General features: G+C 42.2%; 1 protein-coding gene across 1 annotated transcript in view; it reads left to right on the top strand.

The window, feature by feature from the left end:
- LOC126248580 (neogenin) overlaps nucleotides 1-22612 on the top strand; it is a 250431-nt gene that overhangs the window by 163966 nt on the left and 63853 nt on the right. Inside the window, exon 20 of the mRNA XM_049949687.1 lies at nucleotides 11206-11301. Coding sequence (XP_049805644.1) covers nucleotides 11206-11301 — 96 coding nt within the window. The remainder of the gene's footprint in view (nucleotides 1-11205; nucleotides 11302-22612) is intronic.

The following is a 22612-nucleotide window of genomic DNA, read 5'->3' as shown; positions in this document are numbered from 1 at the left end:
ACCACTGCTTTATAAGTGATGATATGGAACATGATGTAAGATTTGTATATGCTGTCCAGAAAGAAATGGTTAAGTGGCTGGCAGAGCCTGAAGAAAGTGCATTATTTCACTGATGTTTGTGCTGCTCAATATAAGAATAGAAAAAGCTTTAAAAATTTGTGTGAGCACAAAAACGATTTTTCTATTGAGGCTGGGCATTCCTTTTTTGGTACTAGCCATGGTAAATCTGTGTGCAGTGGTTTGGGAGGAACTATAAAACATATATTGAGAAAAGCTAGTCCTCAACTAGCAGATGATGCACAAATAAGAACACAATCTGGTGTTTACGATTTCTGTAAAGCTAATATTGACAGATGTTTTTTACACTTCCAAGAGAAAGTCAATGTAGATTTCCTACACAAGAACCTCAAGAATAGGTTTTCGACAAGCTGCGCAGTACCTGGTACCAGGAATTTTCACCATTAAAAACCACTTTCTGGTGATTCTTTAGAGATTAGAAGAGTATCTTCTTCTGAAAAGCCTTCTTTGATTTTTTCATTCAGTGCAAGTGCCCCACAATGTTCACATACTTGTCCTCAACAAAATTCTGTTGTAGCAGCTGTGTATGATGACAGGTGGTACTTTACCTTCATCAGAAATGTCTGTGGTGAAGAAGGAGACATTGAACTACTTTTTCTCCACCCGCCTGGGCCAGCAGTGTCATTCTTTTGGCCTGAGAAGGAAGACTCTTGTTTTGTGCCTTTGGAAAAGATTTTATGTGCTGGTAGTGTACCTAAATCAACATAATTAGGAAGAATGTATTACTTTAATGAAAAAGATACGAAGTTAACAGAATGTAATTTGTCACAGTGGATTAAAAACAGAGATGCTCTTAAGAAGTTTCTTTGATAGTTTCAGGGATCTTCACTGCTGAACATGTACATTTTAAATTGAAATTAGTGTGACTAGAATAATTGTCATTTAAAGGTACTAATTTGACACAATAAATAAAGTTAACCTGTGTAATGAAAATGTTTCACTTAAGTTTATACCTCTTGGCTCTGTACCATGAGGCTGCCTTACTATAGGGTGTCAGTTTACATAATCTGATTTGAATGATTTTCTGAACAATGATGTGATATACGTTAAATGAACATCCAATATCTAGTAAAACTCAGGGTGCTTCTTCTTTTTCTTCTTCTTCTTCTTTTTCTTTTTTAAATAATGTCAGAGTTTCGATAAAAATAAATCTTGTATCAGCTGTCGGAGTGTGTTTTGGATGTTTAAATATCATTGTCTGGACCACAACAGCTTAAGTTGATTTTCTACATTCCCATAAGTCAAGATGAGTTATTAATTTTTTCCCATTAAAGATACATCCCGTCTGTGACGTATGGGAAAATATGACAGTGATGTGTTGAAAATAAGATACTTCATGTTATTATTATTATTATTATTATTATTATTATTGTTATTGCCTGAGGTAATGCAATCCAAATGACGAACTTCAGTTGCAGCATTTACATTTGTATAACATTTCCATTTTTCCACCTCAAACTACATGAAGTATGTGGAGAAATTCTGCATTGACTATTGCCATGCAGAAACTAACAACTAGAAGTAGTTTCATGAAATTCTGTAGCAGTGAGTGTCAGGTATGGATGATCCTAATTATAATTTTTTTTTCCATCACAGCACAAAGTATTGTGATTTCAGATTTATTTGTGTGTCCATTCGTAGAAAATCTGTTAATAATATGTACTATCTTGGGAATTATTTAAGCCCAGTTATAAGTTCCCACCAGCTTGGAGAAATGTGATATAAGCATTTTTCGATGTGTGTATACTTTTTCTGGAAATTGGAAAGTGGCACTGTAGTAACACGGTTCACATTTTCCATCACACTTCACATAGCGTAGACCGGGAACTGTCTCCTAGGCATGCCCGATGTGAACTGTCGGCACGGCCCGTGCTGCTTGAGTTGTTGTTGTTGTTGTTGTTCCGCCGGCAGAGGTCGCGGCAGAACTCTCGCGTGCCCTCTGGTGGACGGGACTCTACTTGCGGCAACTACCGTCCGTGACGCGCTGTGCTGATGTGCGCCTCCCGCAATCTTTCTGGTGGCTACTGCACTCTTTCTCCTTCGGGGGATGAAGCCACTATAATCCACTGCGTCGGAAGGTGGTGTGTCGTGAAGGAGCGATGACCTCCACATCCATCGGAAGGCTGGAGTCGAGGGGATCTGCCAACCCTCGAGCAGGAACCTTCGAATACAGCTGGAAGTGACCCACACGTAGAGTTCCCGTCGTACCACCACTGGAGCCCAGGACAGAACGGGAGACAAGCCGTTTAACACCGGATCCTGGTCCACCTTGGGAGGGGCAACACCCAGTGGCGGGGACAATGGGGAAGGGACGACCACAGGTGAACCAGCCTCCTGAGAAACCGGGCCTGCCACGGGGGCCGGCTCTCACTGGGGCATCTCGAACGATGGTGATGCCGGTGCTAGAGCTACTGGAGGCTGCCAAGGCTGAGAACCAACACAGTGCGGCGGAATCACAGGGGGGAGGGGCGGTAGCATCTCCTGAGACACCAACACGGGTGCCGGCAATGGGGAAGCCAGTGCCCTAGGGGTCGGAGGGTGGGTGCCCAAACGTGGACGTAGCTGATTTTGGTGACGACGTACCTTCCCGTCCCCCGCCTGCAAGGTATAGAGCTGGCGGCCATTTAGGCGCAGGACCACCGCCGGTATCCAACGTCGATTGAGACCAAACCCACGTGCCCAGACCGACATACCCGGTGGAAAGCCGGGTACTCCGTTTTGCGAAGACTGGCGAGTACCAGGCCGGAGGAGGTGCAGTAGAGTCCTAGGTTGGCGCCTGTGGAGGAGCTTTGCGGGGCTGCGTTCTCCCATTGGTGTGGTCCGGTATGCCGTCAGGAAAAACGTCAACGCCTCCTCTGCAGGAAATTCGTGCACATACTTTTTTATCTGTGTCTTAAATGTGTGCACCATACGCTCGGCTTCCCCATTCGATTGTGGATGAAAGGGGGGAGAGCAAATGTGCCGAATACCAAAGAGCCTACAAAAATCCTGGAAGGTCTGCGAAATAAACTGCGGTCCATTGTCTGAGACCAGGGTGACTGGCAGACCTTCCACAGAAAAGATTTTTGCGAGTGCCTGGATTGCAACTTCTGAAGTGGTTGAGGAGCAGCGAACCACATATGGGAATCAGGAATAAGCATCAATGACAAAGATCCATAAGCCATTGAGAAACGGGTCCGCCAAATCGATGTGAACACGTTCCCATGCCTGGGTTGCAGGTGGCCATGAAGAGAACGCTGACCTGGGAGATGCCTGTTGGCTCGCACACTGGGAACAGGCGGCCACCAAGTGCTCAATATCTCTGTCAATACCGGGCCAGTACACATGTCTGCGAGCCAAGGTTTTAGTACGGGAAACACCCCAGTGCCCCTCATGTAATAACATGAGGACTTCCCTTCGCAAACTTACAGGAACAACCACGCAAGGAGCTGTATCATCGGTAGCCAGAAGGAGAACTCTTCCCAAGACAGAGAGGCGGTCTCGTAGAACAAAATAATTACAAAGAGGGTCCGAGGCCCGGCCTGGAGGTCGGGATGACCACCCCTGCTGAATGAGGTGAACTACTTGCCGGAGAACCGGGTCAGCTGCCGTTTCCCTGGCGACTATAGAACTAGTGATCGGGAAGCTATCAACCGCTTGGCGGGACGCCACATCCAAATGAAAACACATAATCTCCTCTCAATCGAACTTAGGATCCGGGCCCACCGGAAGACAGGAAAGAGCATCTGCGTTGGCATGCTGTCCGGTAGGGCGAAAATGTCATAATGGTACTTAGCGAGGTACAAGGCCCAGTGCTGTAGTCTGTGGGCCGCCCTATCCGGAATCTGAGAGGCGGGGCCAAATAACGATATTAACGGCTTATGGTCAGTGATTAACTGAAACTTCGTGCCATACAAGAAAGGGTGAAACATGGTAACAGCGTAGACAATGGCCAAAGCCTCTTTTTTCACCTGGGAGTAATGGGCCGTAACGGCCGGATTGTACCACTCGCACGTCGTCCACCCCGTACGCAGTGGACACGGCCGCGCCGCCCTGAACCACCGCGAGGTCGCACCACACTTCCAACTGTTGACCTGCGGTGTGAGAGACTTCATACGATTGAGCAATGGACAGGACTTCCTCAAGGGAAGGGTCTTCTAACTGCAGGGCCCGTTGCCGGACCTCCCTATCAGGGGCCGAACGAACAATGACGTCGCGCACCATAACGTGGGAATACTACTTTCGCGACTGCTCCGTGACAAAATGACACTTGCGACTAAGATCGTGCAGGGTAGCGGCCCATGCCTGGTAAGACTGGTGGGGCTGCTTCTTGCATTGATAGAACTCGACCCTAGCCGCCACAACATGCGTTTGGTGGCGATAATATGAAGACAGCAATGAACAGAATGCGTCAAACGACAAGGACGAGGGTTCCTGCAACGGCGCTAGCTGCCGCTAAACTTGATACAGCGAGGGAGATATCCAAGACAAGAAAAGAGCACGACATACCTCCACATCGGCAACATGAAACGCCTGGAAATGCTGCCGAAGGCGATGTTCATATGCGCCCCAATCCTCCGCCGTCTCGTCATACGGGGGAAAGGGAGGTGGGAACGGTGCTGGAGCAGACTGTGTGGAGAGCAGCGCCGGAAGCACTTGTTTCATGGTTGCCATGAGCTCCATCTGCTGCTCAACGAAAACCCGCACTAAATCGTCGCCAATTGTGTAGTAACACGGTTCAAGTTTTCCGTCGCACTTCACATAGCGTAGACCGGGAACTGTCTGCTAGGCATGCCCAATGTGAACTGTCGGCACGGACCGTGCTGCCTGAGTTGTTGTTGTTCCGCCGGCAGAAGTCGTGGCCGAATTCTCGCGTGCCCTCTGGTGGACGGGACTCTACTTGCGGCAACTACCGTCCGTGACGTGCTGTGCCGATGTGCGCCTCCCGCGATCTTTCTGGTGGCTACTGCAGGCACATATTAAATTTTTTGTAGTGTTCTTTGCAACTTTAATGCTTAAATAATTACGTGTCTGTTAAGTATGTGCTTATCTTAACTTATGCAAAAAATTCCAAATCAAAAGCTTCATAAACACCTGGGTTATGGGCATTTATGTACATAAGTGCCATTTTCCATTGACATTCTTGCAGAGTCCAGTTATGAGAATATCACTACATTTAAAATTGAATATAAAAAAAGTTTTACTGTGATAGGAAAAAGATTTTGCACATGTTCTTATGTTATAAGTCTAAGCAAATGTGCGAAGTTTCATGAAACTCTGACATGATTGGTGACATCACCTGCATAATTTGACATGGAATGACCCAACAACAACAACACAGACATAAGAATAAACAGAATTTAATTTAATTTAATTTGACGACATATGTATAGAAAATATTTTACTTTAAATTAGTATAATACTGGTGAATCATAAAGTCCACACAGATTCACAATGAGCAAAGATTAGTTTACTGTAAGATTCTGCACTCTGCACTGTAGGAGCATGAGAGTATGGAATGTCAAAAACATTGCACACATTATTCCTAGAAACGCATATGCCATAAAGGAATGAAATTAAGGATAATGTTCAATATTGGAATGGCCTACAGACAACAATTTAGACATTGTCGCATTCGAGCTCATAACTTTAGATCTTGTAAAGTAGCGTCTTTTATACAGATATCAAAAACTTATTAAGACAAGTGTCACTAACATTTCTTGACAGATATTTTTACAAATGGATGTTTTATATATCAATATAATTTTAGGACCTTGTCTAGATAATGATAATTTTTAAGGTAAATAAAGTTGTGAGTTAAATTTATTTTTATTTTCAGTTTAGTAGTAATTTGATCTTTGATCCTAGAAAGTTGTGCAGTAGCTACTGGGAGCATGATTTCAGCAGTTATGTAGAACACATTGCATTCTGCATGAAAGATAAGTAGAAAAGATAATATACAATGTATACTGAAGTGTAACATTACAAGGAGTGAAACAGAAAAGGTAAATTCCCAGCATAAATTTAAAGAATCTGAACTGTGTGAAAGAATTTTAAAAAAGTTTAAAAGGGTATTGGTTCCCATCTATATGGATCTCAAGTGCAATGCCAAGCTGTGATCAACAAGAACATGCAGTTATCAGACCATCACAAAGTTCATGCCATACATTGTCTTCATGCATGTATAAATGTGAAATCTTTCAGGGTTTTCCAGTGTGAATCATATTAGATTAATTTTCAGGCCTACGTTGAAGTTTGAGATTTCATTTGGAGAGCAGTATTTTAATGGGTGAATGAATTTTATTTCATCAGCATTAAATATTTTGAGGGGACATCTTCATTACCAGGAGCATTTACATTAAATTGTGTTTATATAGTGGCTATTTATGCAGTTTTGCGCTGCTTTAGACCATTAAAGGTAGTGCGGAAGATCAAAACATTTTTGAGAAAGAAATAAAGTAAAAACTGATGGACACAGTTTTATGGGGACTTTAAATAAGGAGTATGTGAAGATCAGAACATCAGGAAACCAAACAAAAGGAGGTGGGATGGCTTCAACTAAAGCATAAAGATATGACATTAAATATAATATACTGTATTTACCTGATTATAAAGTGAGGTTTTTTCACCAATTTGTCATTAGAAAAATACTGGGCCATCTTACATTAGCAGATTAAACTACTACTACTAAAATCAACATACACTCCTGGAAATGGAAAAAAGAACACATTGACACCGGTGTGTCAGACCCACCATACTTGCTCCGGACACTGCGAGAGGGCTGTACAAGCAATGATCACACGCACGGCACAGCGGACACACCAGGAACCGCGGTGTTGGCCGTCGAATGGCGCTAGCTGCGCAGCATTTGTGCACCGCCGCCGTCAGTGTCAGCCAGTTTGCCGTGGCATACGGAGCTCCATCGCAGTCTTTAACACTGGTAGCATGCCGCGACAGCGTGGACGTGAACCGTATGTGCAGTTGACGGACTTTGAGCGAGGGCGTATAGTGGGCATGCGGGAGGCCGGGTGGACGTACCGCCGAATTGCTCAACACATGGGGCGTGAGGTCTCCACAGTACATCGATGTTGTCGCCAGTGGTCGGCGGAAGGTGCACGTGCCCGTCGACCTGGGACCGGACCGCAGCGACGCACGGATGCACGCCAAGACCGTAGGATCCTACGCAGTGCCGTAGGGGACCGCACCGCCACTTCCCGGCAAATTAGGGACACTGTTGCTCCTGGGGTATCGGCGAGGACCATTCGCAACCGTCTCCATGAAGCTGGGCTACGGTCCCGCACACCATTAGGCCGTCTTCCGCTCACGCCCCAACATCGTGCAGCCCGCCTCCAGTGGTGTCGCGACAGGCATGAATGGAGGGACGAATGGAGACGTGTCGTCTTCAGCGATGAGAGTCGCTTCTGCCTTGGTGCCAATGATGGTCGTATGCGTGTTTGGCGCCGTGCAGGTGAGCGCCACAATCAGGACTGCATACGACCGAGGCACACAGGGCCAACACCCGGCAACATGGTGTGGGGAGCGATCTCCTACACTGGCCGTACACCACTGGTGATCGTCGAGGGGACACTGAATAGTGCACGGTACATCCAAACCGTCATCGAACCCATCGTTCTACCATTCCTAGACCGGCAAGGGAACTTGCTGTTCCAACAGGACAATGCACGTCCGCATGTATCCCGTGCCACCCAACGTGCTCTAGAAGGTGTAAGTCAACTACCCTGGCCAGCAAGATCTCCGGATCTGTCCCCCATTGAGCATGTTTGGGACTGGATGAAGCGTCGTCTCACGCGGTCTGCACGTCCAGCACGAACGCTGGTCCAACTGAGGCGCCAGGTGGAAATGGCATGGCAAGCCGTTCCACAGGACTACATCCAGCATCTCTACGATCGTCTCCATGGGAGAATAGCAGCCTGCATTGCTGCGAAAGGTGGATATACACTGTACTAGTGCCGACATTGTGCATGCTCTGTTGCCTGTGTCTATGTGCCTGTGGTTGTGTCAGTGTGATCATGTGATGTATCTGACCCCAGGAATGTGTCAATAAAGTTTCCCCTTCCTGGGACAATGAATTCACGGTGTTCTTATTTCAGTTTCCAGGAGTGTATTTAGTTCATGTAATCGATTATTGTAGGGGTTGTCTTAGATTTACAGATGAAGCTTTGGTAAATGGCTTCATGTGAAGATTTGTTTTGAAGGATTCGGAAGAGTTGAAGAGGGAACAGTGACACCAGCTTGGCTGACAACTAGTTTAAATGTGGTGAAGGGAGTGGTGAGTGGGCAACAAATTCCGTTGTACTGCCAATCATGTAAATATGTGCTGTGTATTTTGGTTTTTATGAACATCTACCTCATTTAAACTGCAGTTTGCCTTTATCCACTTGTAGTGGGAATTGAATTCGCTTTAAAATTCCACAAATACTCTACAATAGTATCCATTTCTGTTGGAGACACTAAAAGTTTGGATAGGGGCCACTGGGGTACTTAGATATTTCATGCAGCAGTGTTGTCAATGCTCACTATGATGTATGATGAGAATGAAAAGGGGTGTGTCAGATACTGGTCCTACATTGTCAGTGAGAGAGCACAGGACAGACGACACGTTCGGAAGCAAGAAGAAATACTGTCACATTTTCATGTCAGAGTAGATATAAACTCCACTATGTATTTGGTAAAAGACAGCTATGTTCTCAGGTTCCACTGTAACCACAAAAATGGTTCAAATGGCTCGGAGCACTATGGGACTTAACATCTGAGGTCATCAGTCCCCTAGAACTTAGAACTACTTAAACCTAACTAACCTAAGGACATCACACACATTCATGCCCGAGGCAGGATTCGATCCTGCGACCGTAGCAGTCGCGCGGTTCCGGACTGAAGTGCCTAGAACCGCATGGCCACCGCGGCCGGCACTGTAACCACAACCTCAGTAACTGCAATATATTTGGAGAAACAGACAAATATTTATGACAACAAAGATTATAAATTTTATTGATGCTCATTTCACTCGCAGCAATTTAAGCTGTGCTAGTAGGGGCTCCACTTTGGAAATCATAATGTACTAGGAAGAAACGGCCAAATATGTGTGATAATCAAGATTATATGTATCATCACTGCTCATATGTAGAAATACATTGCTTCTTTTCTCACCTCTTATTGGTTAGATGGAACTAACATCCCGGATGAGTATACCAGTGATGACGATGATGATGATGATGATGATGATATGATAAAAAATAGCAATACCACAGATGACTAACTTAGTTGGTAAACAAAAAAGGAAGTGAAGGTGAAAATTGATTTAAACCATTTCTTTATGTTGATTTTGTTTCTCATTGCATTATCATAATGCAGACAATCAATAAATGGCATAAGTTTAGAATAGGTATACTGTTTAAGTTTTTAGGCAGATACTTTATATTAATAAAACAGTTTATGATTTGGATGAGTCAGAAGATGTTAAAAATAAAATTTTCACAAGGAGACTCAATAAAAGATGATGTCTCATATTTGGCATCATCTTATTCTTGGCATCATCTTATATTTGGCATCATCTTATTCTTGGTTAAATGTGGTAATCTCACTAGAAGGAAAGAAAGGAGATGAGCATTTAACACCCTGTTGACATCAAGGTCATTAGAGACAGAATCTCACTAGAAGTTAGATCCAGCTGAGTTAACCATATCTATGGGAGTAGAAGTCACAAGGGACCACACTGAAAATCAATCAATTACTAGTTCAAATCAGCGTGTGTCAAAGGACATCTCACAGACTAGTTGGAGCCCAGATGCTGAACACACAGCTCATTGTGGCAAACAAAGGTGACTGATGCAATTGTCGAAAAATTGTGTCAGAAACGTGTGGCTCAACTAATCAGTTTGAGTAGAGCATGCCGTGAAATGAATGGTACCAATGGATTAAAACTGTCATACCTCATCAGGACCTGAATACATACCAAGGCCTCTTTGTTCTACTCTGTACCATCTAAGTTATTCAAGCATCATATGTAACCCAGATTTAAAATTTTGATGTCGGTACATCTCCCTTATATAAGCAAACTCTGCAGTGACACTCTTACATATCTTGGTCATATTTAACTCTGTGAAAGAGGCTTGCAGAGAATGACATGACCGTAGCTGAAGATTTTGTTTCAGGATGAAACTTTCACTTTTCAGCAGTATTATATTATTGATTGTTGCCTGTGGATATAAAGATTTTTCTCACTGACCTGTAAACATAAAATCTGTAGGGCTCATACTGGAAAAGTGAAAGACAGCATCATTTCTCTGTAGGAGGAGATTTCCAACAGTGTATCCAAACTCTCCCAGAAGAAATATCAGCTATGTTGTGTATGAAGAACTGAGACAAACCAACTTTTCTGTGAATAAGTGTGTAAATGTGTGGCATAGCCATGTATAATTTTTTCCCAAATAGGTGCCAAGAAATTTTGCAGCATCTAACTGCCCGCTAACAGAAAGATGCATGACCCTTGATCTACAACTACCGAACTGATTATGACAGAGTGTTGTTGAATTATTTATACAAATGTAGACATAGAACATAGACATGTCATACTAGTAAAAACAATCACTCGGCATATACGGAAATCATTGACCTGTAGACAGTTACATAATCATGTAGTCATACTTTGTAACTCGGCTTTCGATCTTCTATTCTTTTTCAAGACACATTGAGTAATTCTTTCAGTTCTAGGCCCATCTGGGGCCCATTTAGGCGATATTATTGGGAAAAATTGTGTGTGTGTGTGTGTGTGATTAGATTAGATTAGTACTTGTTCCATAGATCATGAATATGACACTTCGTAATGATGTGGTACGTGTCAGGTGTGTGTGTGTGTGTGTGTGTGTGTGTGTGTGTGTGTAATCACAGCTAAAACAGGAAATTACAGTATAATAATTCAAATTATTTCTCATAATGGAAAATATGAAGTTTCTGCATTTGTTATTGCCTGCATTTTATTAGTAAGTAATATAAGTTGAACAAGATGACAACCAGCATATCTCATACTACATGCTTCATGGTATTACAGAAATATGTTATGTTATTTGAACATTATGTAGCTGTATTTTTGCCTCTATCACTGCTTTCTGCTTGTTTCATGACCACCAGTTGGACCAAACAGTGATGAAAAAACTTCGACAGCTAGGAGGGTGATCAAACCCAAACCTATAAATATAACAGCAAGCAGCCAGCCTTCCAGGGAATGTGAGTATAATAAATATTACAGTAATTTTGTTGGAAAGTTCTGGTAGAATGTAAATACTTTCGAATTAAAGGGGACCACTCACCGAAAAGCAGGTGTTGAGTCAACGGCAGGCACACACAAAAACAAAGAAAACTTGCCAGCTTTTGAAGCAATACTTTTTCAAGCTAGAGTAAACACAAACATCTGGACACACAATGCTGCATTTCGGTAGATGGGCTAGCTTGTGGTGCGGGTCCTGTTGGGTGGGATGGACTGGAAGAGAGATAGTTAGGAGGCAGGGAGAGGGTTGGGGGTGGGTCGCTAGTGGCTTGGTGGGAGGCAGCTGGTCTGCTGGGTAGAAATGCAGGAGAGAGAGGGGTGGCAGATTTACAGGCTAGGCATGTGATGCACAATTTTTGTAGCTGGTGAGGATTGGCTCACGCTGAATGTGGAAATTACCTGCACTTTTTTCAGTCGCTAGATACCCTTTATTCATCCAGCGATCTGCGATAAACTGCTGCTAGAAGTGAAGTGAGTTCTTTTGCATACTCTTTGTAGAATCTTACAGGTATTTCATCGGTTCCTAATGCCTTTCCATTACTAAGTGATTGTAATTTATTTTCTGTTTTGTGATCAGTTATCTTCTCCGCGAGCAGTAGTTGTTCGCCTTTTCATGGTTTTTCAGGAGCAAATCAGCAACTGAATTTAATTGATCAGATATCTCAGTTGTTGAATAATAAACTAGAACAATTGGTAACTCAAAATAACCAATTAGGTAGCAACATTAAAGAGGTCACAGAAAAGCTGGACCAAAATTTAAAATCATTGGCAGAAGAAATCAATGCAACAAATGACAAAGTACAAATTGTTGCATGTGACATAGAAAGGGTAGAAACCAAAGTTGACGGTTTGGAGGCTTTCACAATCTACGAATTTAAAGAAACAAACAAAAGCATTGAATTAGTTAACAAATGTGTCAAAAACACGGAAGTAGTCGTTTTAAATCAATTAGTGAACCGAAAAGATGAGTTAAAAATGTTGCAGGAACTCATTGTTTCAGAAAAAGAATTGGTAGGGGAAAGATTGAAATTAAATTCTGAAGTAGTTTCTGATAAGATATCTCGTATTGACGAGAAAGTAGAAAGTGTAACAATAGAACTGCAAACAGTAAGCTCTGAAGTTTCGAAATTGCGAAATAATATAATGTCCAATTTTGATTCAAACCAGATGTTTGTGCATAGTTGTAACAATGTTAGTTTAAAATGTTACCCAGGTGATGCGAAATTGCATCCAGTTGACTTTGCGCATCAGTGCAAAGACAGTTTCCAACCTAACATGCCAGAGTCTGCTAAAGTTAAATTTGCGAAACGTTTTTTGGATAGTGAATCCCTTACATGGGCGAACCAAAACATTTATACAAATACTACGTCTTTTGCCGATTTTGAACCCCAATTCTTGGCAAAGTTTTGGTCGGAAAACAAACAGGCAAGAATAAAATCCGAATTTCTTAACGGTAGCAAATATCACACAGGTCTTGCAATTAGCATGCGAGAATTTTGTGAAAAACAATTAGGGACATTGTCACATTTGAGCAAACCTTTGGACGAACTGATACAGATTGATGCACTGAAACGGCGCGTACCACACCGTTTTCAGTGGGGACTTGTATATGGACCAGATAACACTGTTGACGAATTTTTATGTTATGTAGACAAAATTGACCATGCATGGAAGAATGATGACAGACAGTACAATCAAAACCTCATAAACACTCACAATAGGAATTGGGGTCACAACAATATAATGGACACAGAAATAATAACTGACGTGGTAACCAAAACAGTAGTTACAACAGACACGAAAACCACCAAGAACAGAGAAACAGTAACCAGCTTCACAACAGAAATTCCAACCAGGGAAACAGGTAACCACCTCGTTGGGAGCCTGTCAATTTGAGGTGAATAGTTATGGCACAAACCAGGCAAATAGGAGGTTAAAGAGACGGAAACGTAAAAGCAATCATAAATGTAATGTAAATAGGGACTACTACTCAGATGATACTAGTTATAAGCAAAAATTTTGGGATCACATGTTGAGTGAACTGAATAATGCACATACTCAAGCAGGACCACAGTTTGAACTTAATGAACATGACTTAGCATTAATTGATGACACATTAACACCTGATGTAGACAGAACTTATGATATGTATGGTATCACTAGCTTGTTTTCTGATGAAGATGAGGATAATGAGGTATCTATATTAGTAGAAATTGGTAGCCAAAATGAGGAAATAACACCTGAGTTAGATAATGAAACAGGTAGCGATTTCAGTAGTGTAACTTCCGATGTTGAACACTTAGTAGTTAAGGCAGATGTGCATGCAGAGGCATCACCCACAGATTATGATGAACCATGGACCTTGCCGTCGGTGGGGAGGCTTGCGTGCCTCAGCGATACAGATGGCCGTACCATAGGTGCAACCACAACGGAGGGGTATCTGTTGAGAGGCCAGACAAACATGTGGTTCCTGAAGAGGGGCAGCAGCATTTTCAGTAGTTGCAGGGGCAACAGTCTGGATGATTGACTGATCTGGCCTTGTAACATTAACCAAAACGGCCTTGCTGTGCTGGTACTGCGAACGGCTGAAAGCAAGGGGAAACTACAGCCGTAATTTTTCCCGAGGACATGCAGCTTTACTGTATGATTAAATGATGATGGTGTCCTCTTGGGTAAAATATTCCGGAGGTAAAATAGTCCCCCATTCGGATCTCCGGGCGGGGACTAAAAAAGGGGACGTCATTATCAGGAGAAAGAAAACTGGCGTTCTACGGATCGGAGCATGGAATGTCAGATCCCTTAATCGGGCAGGTAGGTTAGAAAATTTAAAAAGGGAAATGGATAGGTTAAAGTTAGATATAGTGGGAATTAGTGAAGTTCGGTGGCAGGAGGAACAAGACTTTTGGTCAGGTGAATACAGGGTTATAAATACAAAATCAAATAGGGGTAATGCAGGAGTAGGTTTCATAATGAATAAAAAAATAGGAGTGCGGGTTACCTACTACAAGCAGCATAGTGAACGCATTATTGTGGCCAAGATAGACACAAAGCCCATGCCTACTACAGTAGTACAAGTTTATATGCCAACTAGCTCTGCAGATGATGAAGAAATTGAAGAAATGTATGACGAGATAAAAGAAATTATTCAGGTGGTGAAGGGAGACGAAAATTTAATAGTCATGGGTGACTGGAATTCGTCAGTAGGAAAAGGGAGAGAAGGAAACATAGTAGGTGAATATGGATTGGGGGGAAGAAATGGAAGAGGAAGCCGCCTTGTAGAATTTTGCACAGAGCATAACTTAATCATAGCTAACACTTGGTTCAAGAATCATAAAAGAAGGTTGTATACCTGGAAGAATCCTGGAGATACTAAAAGGTATCAGATAGATTGTATAATGGTAAGACAGAGATTTAGGAACCAGGTTTTAAATTGTAAGACATTTCCAGGGGCAGATGTGGATTCTGACCACAATCTATTGGTTATGAACTGCAGATTGAAACTGAAGAAGCTGCAAAAAGGTGGGAATTTAAGGAGCTGGGACCTGGAGAAACTGAAAGAACCAGAGGTTGTAGAAAGTTTCAGGGAGAGCATAAGGGAACAATTGACAGGACTGGGGGAAAGAAATACAGTAGAAGAAGAATGGGTAGCTCTGAGGGATGAAGTAGTGAATGCAGCAGACGATCAAGTAGGTAAAAAGGCGAGGGCTAATAGAAATCCTTGGGTAACAGAATAAATATTGAATTTAATTGATGAAAGGAGAAAATATAAAAATGCAGTGAATGAAGCAGGCAAAAAGGAATACAAACGTCTCAAAAATGAGATCGACAGGAAGTGCAAAATGGCTAAGCAGGGATGGCTAGAGGACAAATGTAAGGATATAGAGGCTTGTCTCACTAGGGGTAAGATAGATACCGCCTACAGGAAAATTAAAGAGACCTTTGGAGAGAAGAGAACCACTTGTATGAATATCAAGAGCTCAGATGGCAACCCAGTTCTAAGCAAAGAAGGGAAGGCAGAAAGGTGGAAGGAATATATAGAGGGTTTATACAAGGGCGATGTACTTGAGGACAATATTATGGAAATGGAAGAGGATGTAGATGAAGATGAAATGGGAGATAAGATACTGCGTGAAGAGTTTGACAGAGCACTGAAAGACCTGAGTCGAAACAAGGCCCCGGGAGTAGACAACATTCCATTAGAACTACTGATGGCCTTGGGAGAGCCAGTCATGACAAAACTCTACCATCTGGTGAGCAAGATGTATGAGACAGGCGAAATACCCTCAGACTTCAAGAAGAATATAATAATCCCAATCCCAAATAAAGCAGGTGTTGACAGATGTGAAAATTACCGAACTATCAGTTTAATAAGTCACAGCTGCAAAATACTAACGCGAATTCTTTACAGACGAATGGAAAAATTGGTAGAAGCGGACCTCGGGGAAGATCAGTTTGGATTCCGTAGAAATGTTGGAACACGTGAGGCAATACTAACCTTACGACTTATCTTAGAAGAAAGATTAAGAAAAGGCAAACCAACGTTTCTAGCATTTGTAGACTTAGAGAAAGCTTTTGACAATGTTAACTGGAATACTCTCTTTCAAATTCTGAAGGTGGCAGGGGTAAAATACAGGGAGCGAAAGGCTATTTACAATTTATACAGAAACCAGATGGCAGTTATAAGAGTCGAGGGGCATGAAAGGGAAGCAGTGGTTGGGAAAGGAGTGAGACAGGGTTGTAGCCTCTCCCCGATGTTATTCAATCTGTATATTGAACAAGCAGTAAAGGAAACAAAAGAAAAATTCAGAGTAGGTATTAAAATTCATGGAGAAGAAGTAAAAAGTTTGAGGTTTGCCGATGACATTGTAATTCTGTCAGAGACAGCAAAGGACTTGGAAGAGCAGTTGAACGGAATGGACAGTGTCTTGAAAGAAGGATATAAGATGAACATCAACAAAATCAAAACGAGGATAATGGAATGTAGTCAAATTAAATCGGGTGATGCTGAGGGAGTTAGATTAGGAAATGAGACACTTAAATTAGTAAAGGAGTTTTGCTATTTAGGGAGTAAAATAACTGATGATGGTCGAAGTAGAGAGGATTTAAAATGTAGACTGGCAATGGCAAGGAAATCGTTTCTGAAGAAGAGAAATTTGTTAACATCGAGTATAGATTTAGGTGTCAGGAATTCTTCCCTGAAAGTATTTGTATGGAGTGTAGCCATGTATGGAAGTGAAACATGGACGATAACTAGTTTGGACAAGAAGAGAATAGAAGCTTTCGAAATGTGGTGCTACAGAAGAATGCTGAAGATAAGGTGGGTAGATCACGTAACTAATGAGGAGGTATTGAATAGGATTGGGGAGAAGAGAAGTTTGTGGCACAACTTGACTAGAAGAAGGGATCGGTTGGTAGGACATGTTTTGAGGCATCAAGGGATCACAAATTTAGCATTGGAGGGCAGTGTGGAGGGTAAAAATCGTAGAGGTAGACCAAGAGATGAATACACTAAGCAGATTCAGAAGGATGTAGGTTGCAGTAGGTACTGGGAGATGAAGAAGATTGTACAGGATAGAGTAGCATGGAGAGCTGCATCAAACCAGTCTCAGGACTGAAGACCACAACAACAACAACAACAACAACATGATGATGATAGGTTTAGGTTATATGATATGCAATGCTGCTCTGGTGGTTGGTGGTATTCAACCCTCATTTATTAATGGTTTTGATGATTCATTTAATTGAGAGGATTGTGATGATGATGGTACTGTGCAGTCACACATAGCGGAACTAATGAATCATTTGAATCGCATGAAGTAGAACTCTTATACATTTTGATTGAAGGAAATGCTGATGTGAAATTAAACTTGAGAGTTATTTTGAACAACTATGACAATGCATAGTGCACAAATGACATTGAAAAGCTATTATTTTACACTACTCACATCTCGCAAGACACAATCTGGAGACTAGTTTGGTATTGAGGGGTAGGAAATGACAACTTTAATAGACAGACTGAGGACTTTGACAGAATGAAATATAAGATGCCATGTGACAAGGTTCTGGATTTTTGTTTTACAGAATCTCCTTACTGCAAGGTTGCTAACTATAGCACAATTACATTTTCACTTGCTTAAGTGTATCTTGCTACTTTCAGGAATTTTATTGACGTAATACTTATTTTGTCACAATTTATAAAATCTTAAAGCTGTTTCTCACTGTTAATTTGATCTGACTTTCTGGATGTCTGGTAAACATTTTGAAACGTTATTGCATTTGTTGTACAAAGCCAAGAAAAATTGTCTATACATAGTATATTCAGATACTTGTGACAACAACCCGGATTGGATATAAATGAACAGTTTCTATACTGTCACAATATAAATATACAAATATTTTATGGTATTGCAAACTGTTAGGATAAATTTTATTCTTCTGTCTTTTCTATGATACTATTATTCTAGAACATGTCGTATGGACACTTTGAAAGTGCAACGTAATCACTTCAATCAAATTTGTAATTTGTTAGCCTAGTTGTGTTTGAGTGTTTGAAGGAGGGACAAAAACATGGACGCTCTAGAAATGATAGTTTCGGAAAAACATTGATTCAGAAAATTTGATGTAAATATTGATTTTGTAAAAGTTTGGAAATTTGTTTGTAATCCCATATTTCCAATTCTTGTTTTCTTGATGTATATGTTTGTAGCTATTTAGAAAATTTATTTGTATGTAAAGTTTCATGATTCAATTTTGTACCTTTTAAAATATATGCAGTTTGTGTTATTTTGTCCAACTAATACTGTATCACATCAATCACACTAATATTTCTGTAAGAAGAGTTTTGTCTATCAGGCTAGGCAAAACTCTTCAGGGGGTATTGAAATATTGCTGTATCTCATTGCTACCTATCAGAACCCCTTAGAGAACATTAAAGATAAACACCAGTTCTAATTGCCTGATTGTAAAGTGACCTGTTTCCAAATTACATACAAAAATAACCACTATTTCAGTATACATATAATTCGAAAACGATGCTTTGCTGATTAGCATTGTTCTTATGTGAAAAACACAATATAAATGTGAAATTAATACTGTAACTAATCGAAAGAAATGTAGCACATGGTCAGGATGTACCAGTGAACCTATCATTATAAAATTACTACAGCAAATTAAATAGAACATATAAATAAAGCACGTTAATTGAATCTCCGATATATGTTAGCACTAAAATTCAGGCACTAGTAGATTTGTTATAAACAAATTTAGAAATGTAATTGTTACCTGTAACATAATTAGTCAGAAGATGTTATATTAACTCATAACTAAGTTGAAAATAGGTTCACCTTGTTCAGCACTGTGATTGTAAATTTTTAGCAATGTGTATCTCATATTCGGTTTAAATTTTAATTGTGATTTTACATAAAATTGTAATTTTCGTTGTAGGTAATTGTTAACAAAAGTATAAATAGAGGTCACGCAGGTGCCTTGGGGCACTCATTTTTTGGCTAGGGTTGCGAGCAAACGTATTGTAGGCTCACTCGTTTGTTGATTGTTGTGAACTCTGTGTCATTTGGGAGTCTTCCGCAATCCTTTTCATAGGCTGCACAGCGACGAGATGAATCCAGGAATTTTACAACACCCCGAGAACTAAACAACTCTCACTGTTGGTAGAATTGACGTGAAAACAACAGCACATCGACTGGGCATTTCACTCAAAAGTCAAAACATTTGCAATGCGGAGGTGGGAAAATATAAACATCTCAGAGGTTATTTTGGTGTGCAAGGGGTGGCGGCTGTCAGTACAAGTACTGTTGATAGTTAGTGGGTTTAGTGGGTTCAGTGTGGACAGAGGTGTGGATGGAGCATTAGAAATGTTTTCAATGTCCAGGAAGGTTGCACATTACATTAGGGAGGACCAGATGAAATGGATGGTATCTTGGCCCTGAGTCCAGATAATGAAGATATTCAATTCAATTCAGTTCAATTCAATTCAATTTTTATTATCACATAACATGTCTTATACAATCAAAGATTGTGACATAGGTGACTTGTCAGTTTTACACTATATATAATAATACTAAAAATAGACAATAAACTAATAATATATATGGTGTAACATCTTCAGAGAGGTATTTTAATTACAATTATAATGCATTGTTGCCATTCATGAAATCTTCTACACTATAGTAACATTTATCTTTCAGATATTTTTTCCAGGTCTCTTTTGGTACCTTTTACATTTGGGTCATCCATATCTTTCCATATTTTATTTACAAATTTCATGCCCATATAGTATGGGTTTTTTTCATGTGATTTTAAACGGTGCGTACGTATCATAAACGAACCAGTAGCAGACTACTGATTGGGAGTTTGGAAGATAACTCCCATCTGGTTATTTTAGAGAAGCTGGTGGTGAAGGAAACGATCCACATTGCCCAGGTTATGAGACAGCTATTGAAATTGAGCATGCTGTGCTCAGCCCCATGTTGTGTTAATGGGTGGTCAACTTTGTTCTTGGAAATTTTGGGAGGCTAGGAAGCTTTCCTTTAGATAGCCCATAAACATTCTGGCATATTAGGGTGCCATGCAGGCTCTGATGGTTGTGCCATAGATTTGTTTGTATACCTTCCTTTCAAAGGAAAAGTAGTTGTGCGTTAGGATAAAGTTGGTAAGGTGTATAAGAAATGAGGTAGTGGGTTTGGAGTTTGAAGGATGATGGGAGAGGTACTATTTGATAACGGCGAGGCCATGGGCATGAGATGAGGGATGTTACTGTATAGGGAGATGGCATTAACAGTGACAAGTAGAGATCCAGGATGTAAACGGGGTGGGGAGGGTGTGTAGTCAGTGAAGGAAGTGGTTAGTATCTCTAATGTGGGGGACTAGGTTTTGGGCAGTTGGTTGGAGTTATTGGACAACAAGAGCAGAAATTATTTCAGTGGGAGCACAATAGTCACGTACAGTGGGCATGCAAGATTGTTGGCTTTGTGGATTTTGGGAAACATTTAAAGGGGGAGTAGGTGTACTTATTGTCTACATCTACATCATACTCTGCAAGCCACCTAATGATGTTTGACAGAGGGTATTTCTGGTACCATTAACTGATCCCTCTACCCTGTTCCACTTGCAAACGTCGTGTGGGAAGAATGATTGTCAGTAAGCCTCTGTATTGGCTCTAATTTATCAACTTTTTTTGCCATGGTCCAAATGGAAGATGTTTGTGGGAGGAGGTAATATGTTGTGCTAGTCTTACCAGAAAGTGCCCTATTGAAATTTTAGTATTAAATCTCTCTGTGTTGCACAATGCCTCCCTTGTAATGTCTGACAGTGGAGGTTGTTGAACGTCACGGCAACTCTCCCGCACCAGCTAAATGATCCCGTGATGGAACACACCACTCCTCATTTTATCTTCTCTCCATCTTCTATCAGTCATACTTGGTAAGAAGTCCATAGTGATGAACAGTACCAAAGAATTGGTCAAACAAGTGTGTTAGAAGCCACTTCCCTCATGGATGAGTTACATTCTTCCTATGAATCTCTGTCTGGCATCTGCTTTTCCTGCTACACTCCTGGAAATGGAAAAAACAACACATTGACACCGGTGTGTCAGACCCACCATACTTGCTCCGGACACTGCGAGAGGGCTGCACAAGCAATGATCACACGCACGGCACAGCGGACACACCAGGAACCGCGGTGTTGGCCGTCGAATGGCGCTAGCTGCACAGCATTTGTGCACCGCCGCCGTCAGTGTCAGCCAGTTTGCCGTGGCATACGGAGCTCCATCGCAGTCTTTAACACTGGTAGCATGCCGCGACAGCGTGGACGTGAACCGTATGTGCAGTTGACGGACTTTGAGCGAGGGCGTATAGTGGGCATGCGGGAGGCCGGGTGGACGTACCGCCGAATTGCTCAACACGTGGGGCGTGAGGTCTCCACAGTACATCGATGTTGTCGCCAGTGGTCGGCGGAAGGTGCACGTGCCCGTCGACCTGGGACCGGACCGCAGCGACGCACGGATGCACGCCAAGACCGTAGGATCCTACGCAGTGCCGTAGGGGACCGCACCGCCACTTCCCGGCAAATTAGGGACACTGTTGCTCCTGGGGTATCGGCGAGGACCATTCACAACCGTCTCCATGAAGCTGGGCTACGGTCCCGCACACCGTTAGGCCGTCTTTCGCTCACGCCCCAACATCGTGCAGCCCGCCTCCAGTGGTGTCGCGACAGGCGTGAATGGAGGGACGAATGTAGACGTGTCGTCTTCAGCGATGAGAGTCGCTTCTGCCTTGGTGCCAATGATGGTCGTATGCGTGTTTGGCGCCGTGCAGGTGAGCGCCACAATCAGGACTGCATACGACCGAGGCACACAGGGCCAACACCCGGCATCATGGTGTGGGGAGCGATCTCCTACACTGGCCGTACACCACTGGTGATCGTCGAGGGGACACTGAATAGTGCACGGTACATCCAAACCGTCATCGAACCCATCGTTCTACCATTCCTAGACCGGCAAGGGAACTTGCTGTTCCAACAGGACAATGCACGTCCACATGTATCCCGTGCCACCCAACGTGCTCTAGAAGGTGTAAGTCAACTACCCTGGTCAGCAAGATCTCCGGATCTGTCCCCCATTGAGCATGTTTGGGACTGGATGAAGCGTCGTCTCACGCGGTCTGCACGTCCAGCACGAACGCTGGTCCAACTGAGGCGCCAGGTGGAAATGGCATGGCAAGCCGTTCCACAGGACTACATCCAGCATCTCTACGATCGTCTCCATGGGAGAATAGCAGCCTGCATTGCTGCGAAAGGTGGATATACACTGTACTAGTGCCGACATTGTGCATGCTCTGTTGCCTGTGTCTATGTGCCTGTGGTTCTGTCAGTGTGATCATGTGATGTATCTGACCCCAGGAATGTGTCAATAAAGTTTCCCCTTCCTGGGACAATGAATTCACGGTGTTCTTATTTCAATTTCCAGGAGTGTATTTGTTTGATGTGGTCATTCCACTTAAGGTCACTCTGGATAGTTAATCCTAGATATTTTATGGCAGATAATGTTTCCAGCAGTTGCTCATCAATAGTGCAGTTGTACAGTATTCCTATATATGCACAATACTTTACATTTATTTACATTCAGGGTCAACTGCTGGAGCCTGCATCATTCACCAATCCTCTGCAGATCATTCTGCAAATCGATAGTGTTTTCTGGCATTGCTAATTTGTTATAGATAACCACATCATGTGCGAACAATCGTAAAGAGCATCTGA

The sequence above is a fragment of the Schistocerca nitens genome, chromosome 3, assembly GCF_023898315.1.
Source record: "Schistocerca nitens isolate TAMUIC-IGC-003100 chromosome 3, iqSchNite1.1, whole genome shotgun sequence".
Taxonomy (NCBI): domain Eukaryota; kingdom Metazoa; phylum Arthropoda; class Insecta; order Orthoptera; family Acrididae; genus Schistocerca; species Schistocerca nitens.
The sequence above is the reverse complement of the archived record's forward strand: the minus strand, read 5'-3'. Positions and strand labels throughout refer to the sequence as shown.